This window comes from Larus michahellis, chromosome 6 (genome assembly GCF_964199755.1).
Source record: "Larus michahellis chromosome 6, bLarMic1.1, whole genome shotgun sequence".
Classification (NCBI taxonomy): domain Eukaryota; kingdom Metazoa; phylum Chordata; class Aves; order Charadriiformes; family Laridae; genus Larus; species Larus michahellis.
In genome coordinates, this window is record NC_133901.1 from 8857926 (window position 1) to 8876555 (window position 18630).

Consider the following 18630-nt stretch of genomic DNA (forward strand, 5'->3'; position numbering starts at 1 on the left):
TGACCTAGAAACTGGGTTCACTAACTCCATAATTAGATGGGTTTCCTAAATTAGCTGGTTTGCAAGAATAGGATAAAATCTTCCACCCTCAAATATGTACCTACAGCAGAAGGTTTATATACTATGAAAACTTCTGAGAAATCACTTTAAACTGAGGATGTGCATCTGCCATTGTGATACTGTCTGGGCAGAACTGAGCAGATGAAGACAAAAAAAATTAGGCTTTTCACCAGTCAAGAGCTGTGAACTAATCTGTAGAGTATGGGAACAGGATTATAGCCGGCAGTATAAATGCTCAGATCCTCGTGGAAAGGATGAGCTCACTGAGAGCCCTGACTACCCTTTTCTGGAGCTATGGGAAGCTACGCAACCATTCAGTATGTTAGATGGCAGCAGAGAGAAATGGGACTGCTCAGCACACTTGGATGATTTGGGACATTTCACAAGTGTCATTTCAGTTTATTTACCTTTGAGAGAACTGAGGCAGGGAATAATAACAAACTTCATGGACTGGTGCAGACTCACTACAGATGAAAATTCCCACCAGGGTTCACAGTCTTATAGACACTGAAAGAGCCACCACCCTTCCTTTCCTTACAGCCAGATCTCTTCTTGAATCCTTCAGGCACCAAATGTTTTGTTAAGAAATAACCATAAAGCTTACTTATCAAAATAGAGACTGTGACCATATATGTTATGCAATCCATATACTTGAAAACTAAATCTTCTATTCATGTCTAGACTCCTGGAATAGAAGGAAAAAAAATCAAGAACATTTTCTCCACCAAGGAACACCTCTATCTGTTGTGATCTTTCTAGCACGAAGCTTAGAAAACCTAGGATGAGGCTAAGTCGAAAAGTCTGTGAATGGGAATTTCAGGTATGGAAACATCCTAACAAGCACACAAAAGTCTTGGGAAAAGATACAGAATTTTTTTGATTCATTTTAGTGGATGAAACTGCAGTTTTATTTACAGTGATCCTGTAGAAGGAAGAGACGCTACTGTTTCATGCGTTTATTTATTTACTATATTGGCCAATGACAAATAACCTCTCTGTTTAGTACACACCACATTTAACCAAACTGTTAGTCACTACTGCCAGCCTAAATCTTGATCAGTGCTAAACACTATGCCTGTGCCTGTGGTTGGCCATCCCTGTACCAGTCAACTCTTAATGCTAATGTGTGCAAACAAATAGACAATTACCTTAATATTTCAAAAAAAAAAACCCCTATCATCAAGGATATATTGCGATAGCAATGCCTCATGTACACTTTCAGAATAATTGCTTTATCTTTCCTCCACCCACCTTCCTCTTCGTTTTCCTCTCAAGTTCTCACTCACATTCTCTTGTCTCAGGACAACCTTGCAAGGTGAGCTTCACAAAGTCCAACCTAAAACTTCTTTTAGTCCACTTCTTTTTTTTCCTTTGTTTTTAATGTTTTAATAGCTTGTTCTTGGTAAAAGAGCACGATACAAATCTAATCTTCAATAATTACTACTTGCTATTTTGTCACCTGCAGCATAACAAAACCCAACGTCCTGATCCTGTGCCTGAAAGCCCTCTTGGAGTAAGGGAGCAGGAGGCTGTCAACTACAGATACTTGCTGGAAGCAGCACAAGTGACCAAGTCACCTGCGATGGGATGGGGACGCTCTATTTCAAAGACGTGGCGATTTGATGCAGCTCTTCCCATCCTCTGTCCAGGTCCCCAGGCTTGTGCTGGAGTCCTGGAAGGGAGGGAAGAGTCCTGCAGCATCGTCACCGGCCCCCGGGAGCTGCTGTGGCAGGACGGATGCTCGGCCATCGCGCTGACCTCTGCTCACTCACACGTAACCAGGTCTTGCTTGTTTGGGGGTGGTTTCATTAGGAACAGATTCCTATCCATTCAAACTCTCCTTAGCTTGGTGTACAAGAAATGCTGCACGAAACACTTTTATAAACATTTTTAGAGCCTATGTCCGTGTTTGTCGTATGGAGAAAAGGTAGTTCAGTAAGACATCTTTGCTCATAGAGTTGATATTTTTATATAAATAGAAGTAAAATTCAATTCAAAGCGTGAACAGACACTACTCAAAATAACTGTTTGAAATCGATAGAAATAAGAATTTTATATTAAATCAAACTGACCATGCTTACACAGTAATTATATTAATCTCTTTTTCAACATTCAGCAACTCTTAAGCTTGTTTTAAGTTCAAATTCTCACAATTTCTGGGTAAAGCATTATTTTAAAAGCTATTTTAAAATTTTCTTTAAACAGATGAAATATTTTATGTGTCATTTCATCCTTTGTGCATATATACGAACACATGTTTTCCATCCTTCTAAAATTGTTCGCATAATTAGAAATTCAAACTAAGGCCATCAAGTTTTCAGTGGAAAGAACACAAATAGCAAAATCAAAAAGGAAGAAAAGAAGAAAAAGAGAAATACGTAAACATTTTATGAATTTGGCATTTAAAAATAAGCCCCAACAATACTTGTTGCCACCTGCCTGCCTTACGACTTTGCATCACTAGAAAAGACCAAAACAGAGGCCATCCTACTTAACTAAACAGTTTTTATTAAAGTAAAAGAAAAGCAAGAATCTATGAAGTAGCAAGTGATCCTATTAGTTCCACCAGACTAAAATCATACAGTCTACGTATGTGGTCCTTTCAGCCACATCTGTTATGAGCCATTTTGATACCAGAAAGCAGAGAATATTTGACTATTTATTTAGCAGGCGCTGAGTGCAAATTAGGATTTTTCTCCCTGATAACATGTGTTGTAATGGGTAGATTTTTAGAAAATTCAGTAAGTATTATCAAATGCTGGCATTTTTACAGCAGCTAAGGCCAAAATACTTGTTATATTCAATTATTTTCTCTTTAAGGAATACATAAAATGTAATAAAGATGCATGGTACAAAATTAAAGAGAGCAATCTGATAGCATAATTCAAAGATAATGAGTTAAATATCCAATATCCAGAATTGCTGGCAAACAGATCTGATAAATGTTAAATGCTTATGGTTTGTATTCATCAATTTTTACCACATATTGCTAATGTCATATTAGTGTCTCAGTTCTGAAGTTTTCTTTAAATAAACTCTGTCAAGAATTCTTTGCACAAAAATGTTCTATTCTTGAACGTTCTTTCAGCGATAGATTGAAATGCAGATTCCAAAAATAGATCAGTCACTTATTTCAACTCTAGACCTTTGAAAATCCAGATCAACTGCCTTTTGTCATCGTCTTTATATGAAGAGTAAGAAATTTCGGCTTATCACCATAGAAAGAAACCCAAACTTTCAGACTACTTTAGTGAAGGCGGCCAGATTGATAGTTTGAAATGCCCACATGCTATTTCTTATCAAGAGATTTACATTTTAGAATATTCATTCACATTTTCATCTTTATAAGAAAACACGAGCGCCATACAGCAATTTATGACACGTTAACTGCCTTTAAAGTTTTGAGGTTTTCTGTTGAGCTTACGGGTTTTATCAAGGCAGGATTCGATGCAGGGCAAACTTTTTACTTAAAATTAGCGATACGAGCAAGAAAACGTTTAAGACAAAACCCCAGCTCAAATCTTCTCTGCTTCTCCGTCTCTCAGTAATGAAGTCTGGGAAAGAAATCACAGACACCCAAGTGGTTTGGCAACTGTAAGTGACAGAAGCTCAGCTAAATCCTCTGTTTACACTGGGGATTAGCCGGGAAGATTGTGCACCGCGAACTGAGCTGGCGATGGTCAAGGGAACCTGCTCCCTCTCCGCCCGTGGGGCAGCGGCACAAAGCCCCGTCCTGGTAGGAAGTGACCCATAAACGTATCCCGACGAAGGATTTACACAAAGCCAGCCTGCCTCACAGAAACTCCATATGACCATTAACTGGCCTGCAAGGCCTGCCAGGAGGCCTAATTACAGGTCTACAGAGCCCAATAACAAAAGCTGAAGAGCTTTAGCCGAGGGATGATCTGCTTTATACTGACTTGAGAGAGTCCATATAGAGTGACAAAAAGAAAGAGGTTTAGCTTTAAAACTCTCCCAAGAGACAAAGCATTGTCGCTAAGTTGGAAGGCCCACATGCAACATACTTCAGATAGGCTTAAACATACCACCCTCTCAAAATTAACATTCAACTATTGCCTGCTTAACATCTGCTCAGACATGGCAAGTTGCTGCGATATTGTTAGAGGATGCTAAAAAGGCTTTCTCGTATCGCAACATTAAGGGAAAGGTAAGTAAAAAAAGTCGTGCAAATATAAATTTATAGCTGACTGCTTTTTATAAATCAAAAATCAGTTGCCTTAAAAATTAAAGTGGAGTGCTACAGTATCTTCAACTATTGCCCTGCTTAATGAGAATGAAGATACTGACATTAATCCACACCAACAAAGAAAAAATAATTTTAACGAAGTGCACGGCAAAGCCCGCATGAATGGACTTGGAGACAAAACTTCGTGACAGCACTATATTACCTGAATATAAAAACGGCCATCTTCCCCTCCTCCCCTCACAAATAAGGTGGATATTTTGCATTTTACCAGCTCTCCCACAATGAGACACCAGAAGTCACAATTCCCAAAACACACCAGCAAAAAAAATAAATCCGGTTGAAAATAACCTGGATTACTATTTGCTGTCTTTTGGTTTTCAGAGAAATCGGTTGTTGTTTCCTAAATTAGCATCTAAGTGCGATTCTAAAAGCAGGTTTTCCCAAGATACCAAACATCTACAATTCCTGCTGAGGCTGAGCAGTTGGCCTTTGCACCTACCTACCCTAAAAATCAAGGATCTTTGGTGATGAAGAAAGCAGTGAAGAGCGAAGCGAACACAATAGTGTATAACTAACTTTTTTAAACTATGGCCATTGTACTTTCAAAGCACTTTCAAATCTATATTCTTTAAAACCATAACATTATTAGCGTATTTCAATATACCCCTTTCTCTTGCTTAAAAAGCCACAGGGATAAAGCCACATAATTTCCATGTCAATAGGTTGATGTGAAGCAAAAAATTATACACACAAACATCTTCAGATTGAGAAGACAGCTCTAACATAAACACCAGAAGAAGAATAAAGCAAAACAAGGACTATCTAAATCTTTTTGTACCTAAATACTTTTGGAAATCAAGGCCCTTAAAAATTGCCTCTTGTCTGTAGCTAGTGCTGATGTCTGCAGGACTTGGCATGAAAGCAGGGTGAGCTGTTTGACTGCCCAACACAGATGAACAGAGTGCAACCAGCTCTTGGAGTGACATTTCCTATGCTTGGAGAAAGGTTGGCAATTCCCGCTTTTAAAATTGAACAAAATATCTTCAGACATTCTGCTCTCTGATAAAGCAACAGCCCAAATGCATTCTCTTTAAAAATATGCATGTATATTGCACATGAATATGTATTTGTTCCTGTGCCCAATTTGAAGAAAGCACTTGAACTTGAGCCCTGACATCAAATAGTTTTCCCTCAATTCTATATATGTTCCAGGTCCTGAGAGAATCACAGAATCACAGAATGGTTTGAGTTGGAAGGGACCTTTAAAGGTCATCTAGTTCCACCCCCCTGCCCTGGGCAGGGACACCTCCCACCAGACCAGGTTGCTCCAAGCCCCATCCAGCCTGGCCTTGAACACCTCCAGGGATGGGGCAGCCACAGCTTCTCTGGGCAACCTGGCCCAGGGGCTCACCACCCTCACAGTCAGGAATTTCTTCCTGATATCTCATCTAAATCTCCCCTCTTCCAGTTTAAAACCATTCCCCCTCGTCCTATCACTCCCCTCCCTGATCCAGAGTCCCTCCCCAGCTCTCCTGTAGCCCCTTTAGGGACTGGAAGGGGCTCTAAGGTCTCCCCAGAGCCTTCTCTTCTCCAGGCTGAACCACCCCAACTCTCTCAGCCTGTCCTCACAGCAGAGGGGCTCCAGCCCTCCCAGCATCTCCGTGGCCTCCTCTGGACTCGCTCCAACAGGTCCATGTCCTTCTTATGTTGGGGGCTCCAGAGAAGATTCAAATGAAACATTTATCAACGATAAAGAATTGCTCCTGAACAAGCTCAGGCAGCATGACCCTTCACGTGCCCACACAGGCTGGGGGAGCGGGCAGGCAGCGTCAATGGGGCAGCACCAGTGCTGAGTACCCAGCAGAGTACCAGTTAACCTGCCAACACTCCTTATCTATGTTAAATTAGTCAACATCAGTCATTAAAGCTACATTCTAATAACATTTCCAGCACAAATATGATAAAAATTAAGTTCTCCAGTTCAGCAGGGACGTGTTGCAAAGTTGTATCATTACTTACAGGCAATTTCTTTTCTCAAAATGAATGTCCAATAGCACACACATTCAATTTTTCCACATGTACACAACAAACTTTTGTCCCAGTCTCTCTTCCCTTTTTCAATACAATCTTTAATATACGGTAGCTGCACTGACAAAGGATACATTAGAATTTAGACCCTTTGATGGGGCTAACCAAACGGGAAATTTGGATAGTAAAATAAAGAAATTCCATTTGAAACATCATGATGTGATGGTGAATAGCAAATAATAAGCTCGAGTATTAGATAAATGTATTGCTGGGCAAGGCTGTGAGCAAACTTCAAAACCCACCATCAGCTTGAATTTAAAGTCAGGCTGCTCTTATAGCAAATGCTGGTATTTTAAAGGAAACTAGCTTCAGGTTAGCACATTAACATTTAATATATGTTGTCCCCTTACAGAGTTACGTACTGTTTGCTATATTTGTGTTATGTTTATCCAAAGACATCTCCAGTATATTAAGAACAAAAAAATTTGCTAAGGAAGCAAAGTGAAGTTACTCTCTAGGTTAATTCTTTCAAAGTACAGTAAAATACAGAAATCTTCAGCATGAAACGAGCAAATACATTTGAATCCAGACAATATAAGAAAATGTTAGATTATCACGGGTGATGGGATATTAACAGCGTGGAAATGGCAGGGCAAGGGGAACGGAAATGTCACCATAACAGCATGTCGGTAGAGAAGAACAAGGAAGGGACCTTCCCAAACACCTCTCCAACGCTAGTCAGTAACTTTGAGCGGTTGCAGAAGGTAAGACTGTTTTGTTTGTCCAAACCACAGAGGCGTACAGTGTCATTAACAGCTATTAAAAAGTAGCTAATACATTTTGAATACAGCACAGCTTTTTTTCCCCACTTAGTGGGATTAGAGCAACTCCCATAACGTGTGCAGCCAGATATTCTACAAGTTAATTCATAACTTTGGGATGGATCCTGTACCAAGCACTACATACGCAAACAGCAGCTTCCCTCATCATTACTAAAGTACAGATTTAAATTTGCGTTACATTAAAATAAATCATACAGCATCATGCTACAACAGCAACAACAATTAACCTGTTGATTGTGAGCTCCTTGGAAAGCTGCTCAATAACAGTCTGACACGGATTTCTTTTTATTTCTTTAAACTTAAAGGTGAAAAAAGTGCTGATTTTGCAATGAGTAAACACACAAAAAGATATTAAAACAACATTATTAACATTTCCAACACTCCTCTCACACCAGATTAATAAAAATTCAATTTAATTGACTGAATACAGGACTGAGGGAAGAAGGTGGGGGGATGATCTCATAAACGCCTGAGATGATAACCAAGACTGAAATAAAGCCAGGAAAGAACTTCCTGTATTTTGGATGGTAAGAGAAATAAACAGATTAACTCGCTTGAGTTACTTATGAACAGCTCGCAGCTTCAATCTAAGTTTCAGACTTCAATTGTGAATATTTAAATTTAACAGTGTCATAGACCCGTTATATATTTTTGGAAATTTCTGGGACCCAGGTCATGATGATATACAACCCACAGGTATCTTTTCTACATTTCCCAGGTGTTAAATTAAAAAATGAGGTGTGATAGATGTGAGTAGTATACACAAATTGTGCTTTTTTTAGGTCAGTGCTGTCACATCTACTTTATAATTATATGCTTCAAAGCTTTATTAAAAGTTAAGGAGAACAATGAATGCATTTGAAGCCATACAATACAAATGGCTAGATGCATTTTTGAAAAAAATATCAGCAATGTGAGTAGATGTCTATTCCTTAAAACAGAAGGTTTCCATAAGGGGAAAAAAGAAAAAAATGGCATTTCTTGGAAATTGCTGCTTAGAAGTTAAAAATACATATATAAGAGATGAAAGCTGAATTATAGGCAAATATGTATTTATTAAAATGCATATGGAATACTGGAAGCTTTCCTGTTGGTGTGAACAACTGCCAAAGTTTTAATGGGAAAATTAAAATAGGATCTAGAAATTAATTAGGATTACAAACCTCAACACAGAATACCACTTCAGAGCATTAAATCATTATTTTAATAATCTGAAGACAAATACAAGTACCTAAAGAACATCCAGGAATGTTATATAAAAGGATTATTATTAATTTATAAATTTATTGTAATTACCACAACCCCACTAGCGTGTAAGGTTCTCGAGTCCTGTTTTCACAATCATAGCATAAGTGCATCAAAACACGGGCTGCTCTTGGGAATAACCACTTGGAGCCTGGGTGAAGAGAGGACAAACCCCTCGGCATCACGGCCAGCGAGGAGCTGGTGCCCGGCCACCCTACGCCACCGCGAGGGTGCGCGACCACCCAAGGGGACAAAGAGCAAAACGGACCTCGGGCTCAGTTACACCACGGGTCAAATCCACAGCAACTTCCATGGGGGAAAAGCCCGAGAAGCGCATGTCAAAGCTGTGTACTGAACACCCTTAGATTAGTAAAAATAAACCAAGGAAGTGTCCATTTGGAAACAACCATGTCTTTGAGATTTAATGTGGACTTAGATACAACATTTGCAAAAAAGGCAGGATAAAAGGAATGATAATCTCATCTTTGCCACAATAGGACAACAATTTCTTTAAAGTTTTAAACCTGGCGTAAAGCTACAGGATTACTCCATTTTTTATTTAAATTAAAGGTTCAAAATTAAAAGTAGTTACCAAGACACATATCTTGCCTTCCTTCTTACTAGTGCTAGACTAAATAGAAATGTTTCTCTTTGTAGAGAACTAGCAGGTAGATCACTCTCTGGATCCGAGTCTTTTGGAAAGCTTGCTACATATGTTTGCTACCACTTCAAATACATAAATATATATATATATATATATATATATATATATATACACACACACACATGCACTCGTTCCACCCAGGGCTAAAAGATAAAGGCATGAAACCAAATTTTTAAGACGACAGAATAAAGTCTCAGTAGCAGCAAGAGGACAAACACACGAAATCTGAGTGCTGGTTCTCAACAGCAAACAAAAATTACTTATTTTTATCTCCTTAAAGGGATTTGTTAAGCGCCAATGATGATGCACACCAGTGTCATCTTACCCAGAAACTGAAGTGGGCTATAGAGAAAAGGACTTCACATTCGCCAAACGGAAATGGATAAAATTACTGCCTTGATAGGTCTCATTTTTCTGATATTACATTAAATACATTTTTGAATAATATAATTTTACTTATAATAGCAACACTTACCAGCTGCCTCAAGAACCAGCTGTAATCTAGCTTTGGCCTGTTCAGCAGGAGTCTGAAAAGAGAGGATTTATAAATCTTCATAAGCGCACATTCAACACACAAGGTCACACGTTACCGACCACAGCGCTGCCACCCCCAGCGGGGAGCTGCCGCCTCTGCGAGTGACTCAGTGCTACGCGCCACCCAAAGAAACTTCCAGACTGAAATGAGGACTATTGTATTTTGAGTTAGAAACTATCAGAAATTTTCAGAATTGACAGAAAATACAATCCCAATGAGGTAGTGCTGTGGCGCCCTGACCAACCTGAGCACCCACAGCCCCAGCAAGGCTGAAGCCCACCCCCAGCTCCTTTCTCAGGCCTCAAACAGCAAATCCTCCCCGGCTTCACAAAAACACATGGCTACACAAGCATGCTCAAAATTTGGTTTTAATATGATTAATATGGCAAGTTTTTCACACTTCTTCTGTTATCTGTTTTGATTTTTTCTTCTCCTTAAGGTATTTCTTCACATCTGTTGGGTTGAAGAACATATTGTTGGCTGTGTACCCACTATGCTAATTATTCCAAGTGATGTTTTACTGTGTCCAATGTGCTTGCCGTCCCTCTAATTTTGAAGCCACTCAAACGTTTTCACAGTTAAATTTACACACAAACCACATTTGTCACGGAGTTCAGAAGTTGATTATTTCTGTAAGCATCTGAAAAGTTTGAGAGGCTTCTGCTCTGCACTAAAAACAAAACATGACGGAAATGTTTCGTGTCACTGTTCAGCTTTGAAAACTCTGCTAGGCAGATGTTGCTACTGGAACATTTTTCTCTGACAACCAGTCTAAGTTTGCACCCTTCCAGTTCCACCCCATTAGCCACACAAATATTAATCAAGGTAATTGGGCAAAGCTCTTCACTATGAATGTCCCAACTGATGATGCTCTGTAGGGCAAGAGAGTTAGCTTTTCTCAAAACCTCTTTCAACCAAAGACCTCTCAGATTGCATTCTGTGTGATATCACAGATGACAGCACAATTGCTATTGTATTACTATAAAATATAATCTGTATAAAATGGCCTTGTATTCTAAAGAAATGCGCTTTCATAATTTCAGTAAGAGCTTAGAAAGTTTCTAGTTTGAATATCTCTAATACTGTGTGTGTGCAGAAGTACGTACATTCGTCTACTAATTAATGAGAAAACAATTTTCTGCTTGTTAGGGGATCCTTTTTATTTATTTATTAATCCTTTGTTTTACATTATGCCTACACCTATTAAGAGGGACTAACTGATGGCAAAGAACAATTCCATTTCTACTACAAGTATTTACAGACTGCTTCTTTCAGTAGCATGCAGTATGAAAGTGTTACACTAATCCACAGATTAATTCCTGAAAAAGGAAATTTAAATGAAGATCCAGATTGTAACTGTATAGAGGTCTAATATTTTTTAGGTTAGAATTTTGTTAGTTGTTTGCACAAACCCAAAGTTATTGGGCAAAATTTATTATTATAACTACTATACCAATGCTACCATTAGCGCTGACCACTAATCTTGGTGGCAGCAGGAAAAATCTTGAAATTTATTGTAAAAATATCTTCAAATTCCTTCCTCTTGCGATGAACTAATTATTACAATATGTTTTGGCATATTAAATACGTCACTAGAGGAAAGAAAGGAGAGGAAGGAAAGGATCTTCTTTCCTTCCAGAACAAACTTGCTCAACTTACTAAGTTTCAGAAAAGCCGTACTTAGGTTTGCGGTTTTTCCATTCCTATGACAACTTCAGACATAAAAGAAAAAAAACCTCCAGGGTTACTTTAGTATGGCAAAACATTGCAGTACAATTTAGCAGAGAAGGAGAAGTGTTCAATGTAAAAATACTACCTACGCTCACATCTTCACACGAACAAAGCCTTTGTGCAAGCCCACCCACCAGCTGGGTTTTAGCATCCAGTAACACTTACAGTACGTTAAATCAGTTCCCTGTATTTGTTTTCTACATTCTGTAACAAAGTGTTTTATGAACTTAACTGATCCCCCACCTTGTCTGAGCCACAGCGCATCCCCACAGCCCCAGCACCCCCCCAGGCTGCGACTCGCTCCTACGGGCCGCCCAACACAGGCAGCGGCACCAGCCACCACGCTTCTAAACCGGCTTTTTTCTGTAAGATTCAAGTATGTCTCAAATGCAATGGGAGCGGTTGTGTTAAGAGAGATAATCTTCTATTTTTACAGCACTTATCTGTTAGATATTTGACAAAAATGCCCAGATCTCTCAAATAAAAAGATGTCAACTTTTTGGCTGTGGAACCGTCTGGTTAGCACTACAGACTGGAGAAAGAGATTATTTCACTGATGTAATTTCCATATTCAAAGCCTAAAGTGGCAACATCTAGCACCACCACACTAACAATAATTCCCTGAAAGAGAAAATATTAAACCAGGCTGCAGACAGAGGAGAAGGGAAAGCAACGAGCAACGGTTCAACTGACACCTCCCACCACTAAACATGAAGCTCCACCAATACTGACACAACTGCTCCCCCTGCTCAGAAATGCTCCACACAGCTCAAAATGCCTTTTCCCACTCCTCTCATGTATGTATGAATGTGTCTCGTTGGCATAAGGTAGGCTAGACTAAAATTCTTCTTTTACTCAGCAATATCCCACTGGAAACTGCAAGGGCAGATGCTCTGCAGGCATCTTCTCCCTCGCCCTGACCGCAGCACTGGCACTGACCGATACCCAGTTGCTTCGTGGATGTTGGTATACCCACAGGAGAACTTGCTATAGATGCCCTTCTATTATCGATCGATATGCCCTGAACAACGAATGGATGAAAGGTTCTTGAAGAAAGGTTACTAGCTTGGCTCCAGAATGCATTTGTCCAGCTGGTGGATGAGGCCAACGCTCTGAGAAAATGGACAGAGATTAATTCATCTGAAAATCACAATTAGACCCCCAAACAAGCCGTCAGCAATGTGTGAGAAAGACTGACTACCGGAGGTTAGTATTGATTTAGAAGACCATTAAATGACAAAATTCAGAAAGACCCTCAGGAAACGTAAAAACAGTGAAATGATTGGTGTAGGAAACATTATCAGAGTGGTCTAGCACAAGTTGCAAAATAAACCCTCATACTTTCCTTCAGGTCTTAAGCATAATGCAGAAGGAAACGAATTCGAAACTGTGTAAAAATAAAAAAATAGTACCAAGTATTTATCGTACCAACTGATGAAGGTGACAACTAACTGCAAAAGCAGGAAAGGAATTCCCTAACAGTCATATCGCAGCATAACATGAAGCGTGTCAAACATCCCTAACGACGAATTTTACATATGTCAAAAAAGTGTCTGGTAACACACTGGAATTACACTTTAGAAAATGATGGTATTCTACAGGATACTGTAAAACAGAAATATCCATGTGATTAATAATTGCTATTAATATCTCACACAAAAATTTGATCACATGTATTCAATTTTCAGTGCAAGCTTTTTTAGGAAGATGTGGCACATCCTTCTTGACTTGGATTTCTTTGCAGTATGTCTGCTGCGTTACATCACTACTGCTTTCTCAAACAGTATGCTTTTTATTGAAACTGCACCAAAACCAGTGTCTCAGCTACATTTGGTGCTCATTGTGTAAAAAACCACATACAAGTTGCTTGCCACTAGCAGCTACAGGGAGCAAGTGATGTTCTTGATGGACAGCTTCAGACATACCATCAGTGTAATGTTTTGCTTTCAAAATATTCAATTGCAATTCAGCTTTTAAATTTTACCAAAATAATTAATAGGTTTGAAACAAACACGTCAATTCAGCAACTAGACCTTATTTTTAAAAATCTTCCTGCTCCTTGTGATGCATGTTAAAATGTTTTGACTGAGAAAACAAGATTAAAGTGAAAATAAACTTTAGAAAATTAAGGAAAAATTTTGAGAACAATTAAGTTTAAAAAGAGAGTCCAAACTTCCATTTGACCTAATGACTGTGAACATTGTTAAGTACCGCGTGTGGCTCTTGTCAGTATTTGAAAACGTTACATTATCACAAGAGTCAAGCAGTTAATGATGCTGAAGTATTTTGAGTAGTATTTCGAGTTGCAATGCTCTCTTACCTGATTTTTATGAATATGAAAGTTTCATATAGAATGTCACCGATATTTACTGTTTCTGCTAAAACTGGACATGTTCAATTCCTCCTACTCATCACTAATGTCACTAATGACATTGGCTGCATATAATTTAACTGCAGGACTTTTCTCTCTGATAACATCTCTATAAAAGCCTAATAAACCTTAGCATGATAGCGATCAATTTTTGTGGGGTTTTTGTTTTTTGGTTTTTTGGGTTTTTTTTTGTTTGGTTGGGTTTTTTTACACAAACATTTTATCTTTGCATTTGATAAAGACAGAAACAGCAGTCCCCAAGTCTTCTACACCTCTGCTCACAGAGAGGAGCGACAGCCCCTAAGTGCCATGCTTCCCACAGCAACCACCATCGATATTCCTTAGCTGTCTTAGATACACGTGCTGCCTGAAATTATAATGCTGTGTTCTACTTGCAGAGAGGACGTGGGATATCAAATTTGTTTAACAGAAACAGTCAAGTTCATAATTTAAGAAGATCTTCCACTTACTGATGAAACCAGAATCTCCTACAGGCGTTATATTACATTAGAAAACTACGAAGCTATAGATCTCCTAGCTGTGCAAGCTAGTTTGCTCATACCAGTTGAAATGTCTTAATGTTACTTCTCCTCCTGAAGAAAAGGTTTGTGTCCAGGTTTCTTCCTGAAGACGACTCACGGCCTCACGGCCAAATGCCATTATAACAGTGGTACTACAGTATGTTCCTGCTCATATTTTGGGGATGATATTAGCACAACCACACACTGAAATAGAAAATAGAATATGAATTGTAGTTGTGTCAAATACAGATTTCCTCAGTAAGATGTCGATTCCCCAGGTTCAAATTGCTCTTGATGCAAATGTATACAGTAAAATTCCAGTTTAAAAAAAAAATAATCAAAACACTACCCAAAAGACTCAGCAAATAAACACTAATTAAGTAACCCTACATAGGATTTTGAATGCTCAAACCCATTTTCCCATTTTAACTCCAGCCTCTCATCGGTTTCCTGGGGACATTTATCTAGCCTTTCCCAATGCCTGATGAGCTCAAAAAAAAGGTTAAGAAAAAGCATAACAAGAAAAAGAAAGAACAAAACATAAGTCCCCTAGTTGTTTGAAGAGATGGCTATCCAAAGCTACTGGGAATACTTCCAAAGTGGGTCAGAAACCTAAAGCAAATGTCGTTTGCAATTAATTCCAGAAAAAGAAAAGTTGGCAAGGCTGAGAATATAAGAGAAATTCCCCGGCGTTACTGCAACCACGACTCTTCTAGAGGCTTTATCGAGTGATTCTGTTTGTACATTCTTCTCAGGCTTCCTCTTCACTCAAAACCAGAGGAATTGTACAGAAAAAAGATAATTAATATCGAAGCTAATCATCTCTTCCCACAATTCAGGAAATGCCTGGGAATGCAGTCCTTTTACCTGCAAATCCTAAATCGTGTCAGAGTCCAGCTTGTAGGTGGTAGGCAGCCACACGCAGGGACCGGGGAATGGAGAGAGGCAGCAGCCACAGTGGGGTGGCAGAGCAAAGGAGAACAGGATGATCTTTAAGGTCCTTTCCAACCCAAACCGCTCCATGATTCTATGTATGAGAGGGGACTTTGAGTTGGGATGTCTGGGGCTCGGTGGCCTAAAATTATAGAAACAGATGGAGTCCAGCAGAGCAAAGTGTAAGAGGGCGTTGTGGTTAGTTGGGATGAAAAGGAGAATTGTTTTGCGGGGATAAAGACAACGGCTCTGATATTAAAGGGATAAAGTTCCTACAGATAAAGAAGAGGCTCCGTTCAGAGCAAAAGGAAAAGCCATCACGGTAATGTACTGCCTAAGTGGCGTCTTCACTGAAAAAACCACCACATCTCCTGAGTCTCAAACACTGATACAGTAGCTTAGAAAGACAAGCTGACGGTTTTGTTGAAGTGCCAAAAGCTTTTAAGTCCTGCATAAGTAATCAAGGCACAAAATAACCGAAGACGGGTATTAGTAATTTCCACTTATTCTGTATTAAAATGCAGACTGGTTTTACAGCTTCAGCAGGGATCTGGGAAAGATGTTGAATGATGGCATTCCATCACATTTAGAGGGAAATACAGTATTTAGGGGTACAGGAGACTGACAGGCTTAACCAGATCAAGCGATAATAGCAGCACGGAACGGGATAAAATGTAATGCTGATAAATACATAGTAATGCATGTTGGGGAGAACTTCTCATCTACCTTACCGTGGTCTCAAAGAATGGTATCAATTCAGGAAAAAAAAAACAGTTTAGCAGCATCATGGACAGCTAAAAGGAGACCTCAGGGTGTATCAGTAATGAGAAAAGACAAGGAAGAAATGACATAAATTAAACAAAGGGTATAGACAGATAATTTCATTTTAATATATTCTGTAATTCAGTGGCCTGCCTTCACCTGAAATATTATACATCCCAATTCTAGTAAATCTATCTCAACAGGAAAAGAGTAACAAAGAACCCTAACCCCAGCTATCTTTTCAATGGAGTTTGATCAAATTATGAAAAAGATTATGTGACACGTTTGTTTAGCATAGGAATGGTTGGATTCCTTTTCAGTCATGTATTCCTCATTAGGAGATTAAAAAAAAAGAAAATAATTACTAAAGAAACTGAAAATAAAGAACTTATTTGTATTAGAAAATACCTTACAGGAGCATACAATATAAAAACAAACAAACAGAAAACAAAGGAGACTGAGAACTTGTAATTGTCATCTTTTTCTTTCATGAGCCAGACAAACAGAATGAATTCGAGGGTGGCAATTTCAAAATTTTTTTTTTTTTCACATAAAAAAAAAAATCGCAGAGAAGAATTCATAATATGAATTAATAACACAGAAACATAATAAGCATATCTGGCATTATTTGAATTAAATCCCTACATTTTCAGACATAAATCAGATTAAATGATTGGATGTTAAAATGTTATTTATGTCTAATCCGGTGTTTCTTCTCTGTTCCCATCAATCAGTAATACACTCAGATATAGGCTACAGTAGGACCAGTGTCCTGACCTAACACAGATCTACTTGTTGCAAAAAACCTGAACATTTGAGACCCTGTGGAAATGTATAAATTCCCTTACTGGAAAAAAGGTACCCAGTGAGAGATGGTACCGATTCTGTTCACTACAAACAAGTAAGATTTTTCCCAGCTTGCTTCCTGCCCAGAACTATCTTTCTATGACATAGAATGGAGAAAGGAGAATTTTACTACTATCCAGCTGATATGAAACTAGCTGTATGAAAGTGTTCAGCAGCCAAAAATGAAATATACAAAAATTATACTATATTGACATAGCAGTTTTACACTAGTACTACTATGGAGGATGAAATTGGGGAAAGAAAAGAAAAAAAATATCTGAGGAATTGTCAGGTTGTTTACAGTCTCCAGGAAGCACAGTAGAGAACTATAGATAGTAAAAAGCAGAGACATATGATATTGAAAAATCACTGGTATTCTCTTACATTAGATAAATAGCCTGACCAGGAATAGAAAACATTTTAAGCTCAAGAAACAGTTCATACTCAATTTCTGAGGAATTTTATACTTTTTATGGACCTCCCATCAACACATCCTAGCTACGGTTTAATGCAAATTACAGCAATGTTCCATTACAGCATTGAAATAGAATGGAGCATAAAAAACATTTTGATCTTAAATGTTGTCGGACATATACAATTATCAAAGCATGATATACACGAATTATAAGTGGAGAAAAATCATGCAAAGCATGGAATAATAGTGATAACTGTCCATCAAACACACAGATGCTTTTGGCATTTCCCCACAAAAAAAAAAAAACCAACCTCAAACCCCAAGCCAGCATCAGCAACATACTAACTAGGAAAGGGCAATCATTATCCAAAAAAACCACAAGAGCAGCCAGTAAAGCCATTTTTCCCTTTAATGTATGTAAAGGCCACGGAAAGAATATGACTAATGATGAAGTGAAAAGTACAGCTTAACTAGCGGCACACACACCAGACTGAAGAGATAATCAAGCGGTATCTATCTGTGGGAGAAGGCTCTCCCAGCCATAGCCAGGAAAAAAATATCCGTACCTTGACAGAAAGGTCTGGAAAACTTTTCCAAGCTGTACAGACAGCCCTGTTCAGTCCTACTCCTCCAAGATTGCCGAGTTATCAAAATTGGGAAGGAGAGATAACAAAAGGGAATGATATGGCCCAGTCATTAAAATTCAGAGCCCAGAGTGGAAAGACAAAATTGTTGGCATAACTATAAAGTCACAGCTAAAAAGCTGCTAAACAACTTAATGGAATGTTAAAATTTTCTGTTAAAATACAAAAGAGTATTTTCACTACATGCTTTTCGTCCAACTGAATTTTCATACAAAATTGAGATCAAAGGGGAAAACACATTATATTGTCCCTGAACATAACAGACACTTCGACATGTGCTGTATCTCAAAAGCATAGGATTCAGAAAATCCTTTTCCTTCTATCAACCAGGACATAAATGGTCATTAAAGCATTTGGATTTGCTAACTTTAATCACAGATTCTTACATACACTCCACTTAACTAGGCTTTTCTTCCGAGAGAGACACGGGTTTCCCCAGCATCTTCAGAGAACCATTATACAAAAGGTGGTCAGAAAAAAATGCATCTTATTTTAGAATATTACCAAATCCAAATTTGAGAAATAAGTAACAATGGCTTACTGGAATAAAATCAAAGGCAGAAGGTCTGTTGCAAATAGCCCTGTATAGCTCAAACATGTGTCAGTGATTTTCATTCAGCATTCAAATCATTTTGCATATTGCTGGAGCAAGTGCTCCTTTAAAGGACCGTAAAACATAATGTCTTAATTTCAGTGAAAATTATTGAGAAAAAGCAAGGAAAATGGCCTTCATGCTGGAAGTGGATACAGAAAACGGATTAACTAGCCATCAGAAACATAGAGTTGTAAATAAAATTAAAAAAAAAAAAAAAAATTGTCAAATCCA

At 38.5% G+C, this 18630-nt stretch overlaps 1 protein-coding gene across 1 annotated transcript in view; it reads right to left on the reverse strand.

Annotated features, from left to right (window-relative positions):
• Positions 1-18630, reverse strand: part of RSRC1 (arginine and serine rich coiled-coil 1) — a 169960-nt gene that overhangs the window by 67633 nt on the left and 83697 nt on the right. Inside the window, exon 6 of the mRNA XM_074591886.1 lies at positions 9522-9573. Within this exon, the coding sequence (XP_074447987.1) occupies positions 9522-9573 (52 nt within the window). The remainder of the gene's footprint in view (positions 1-9521; positions 9574-18630) is intronic.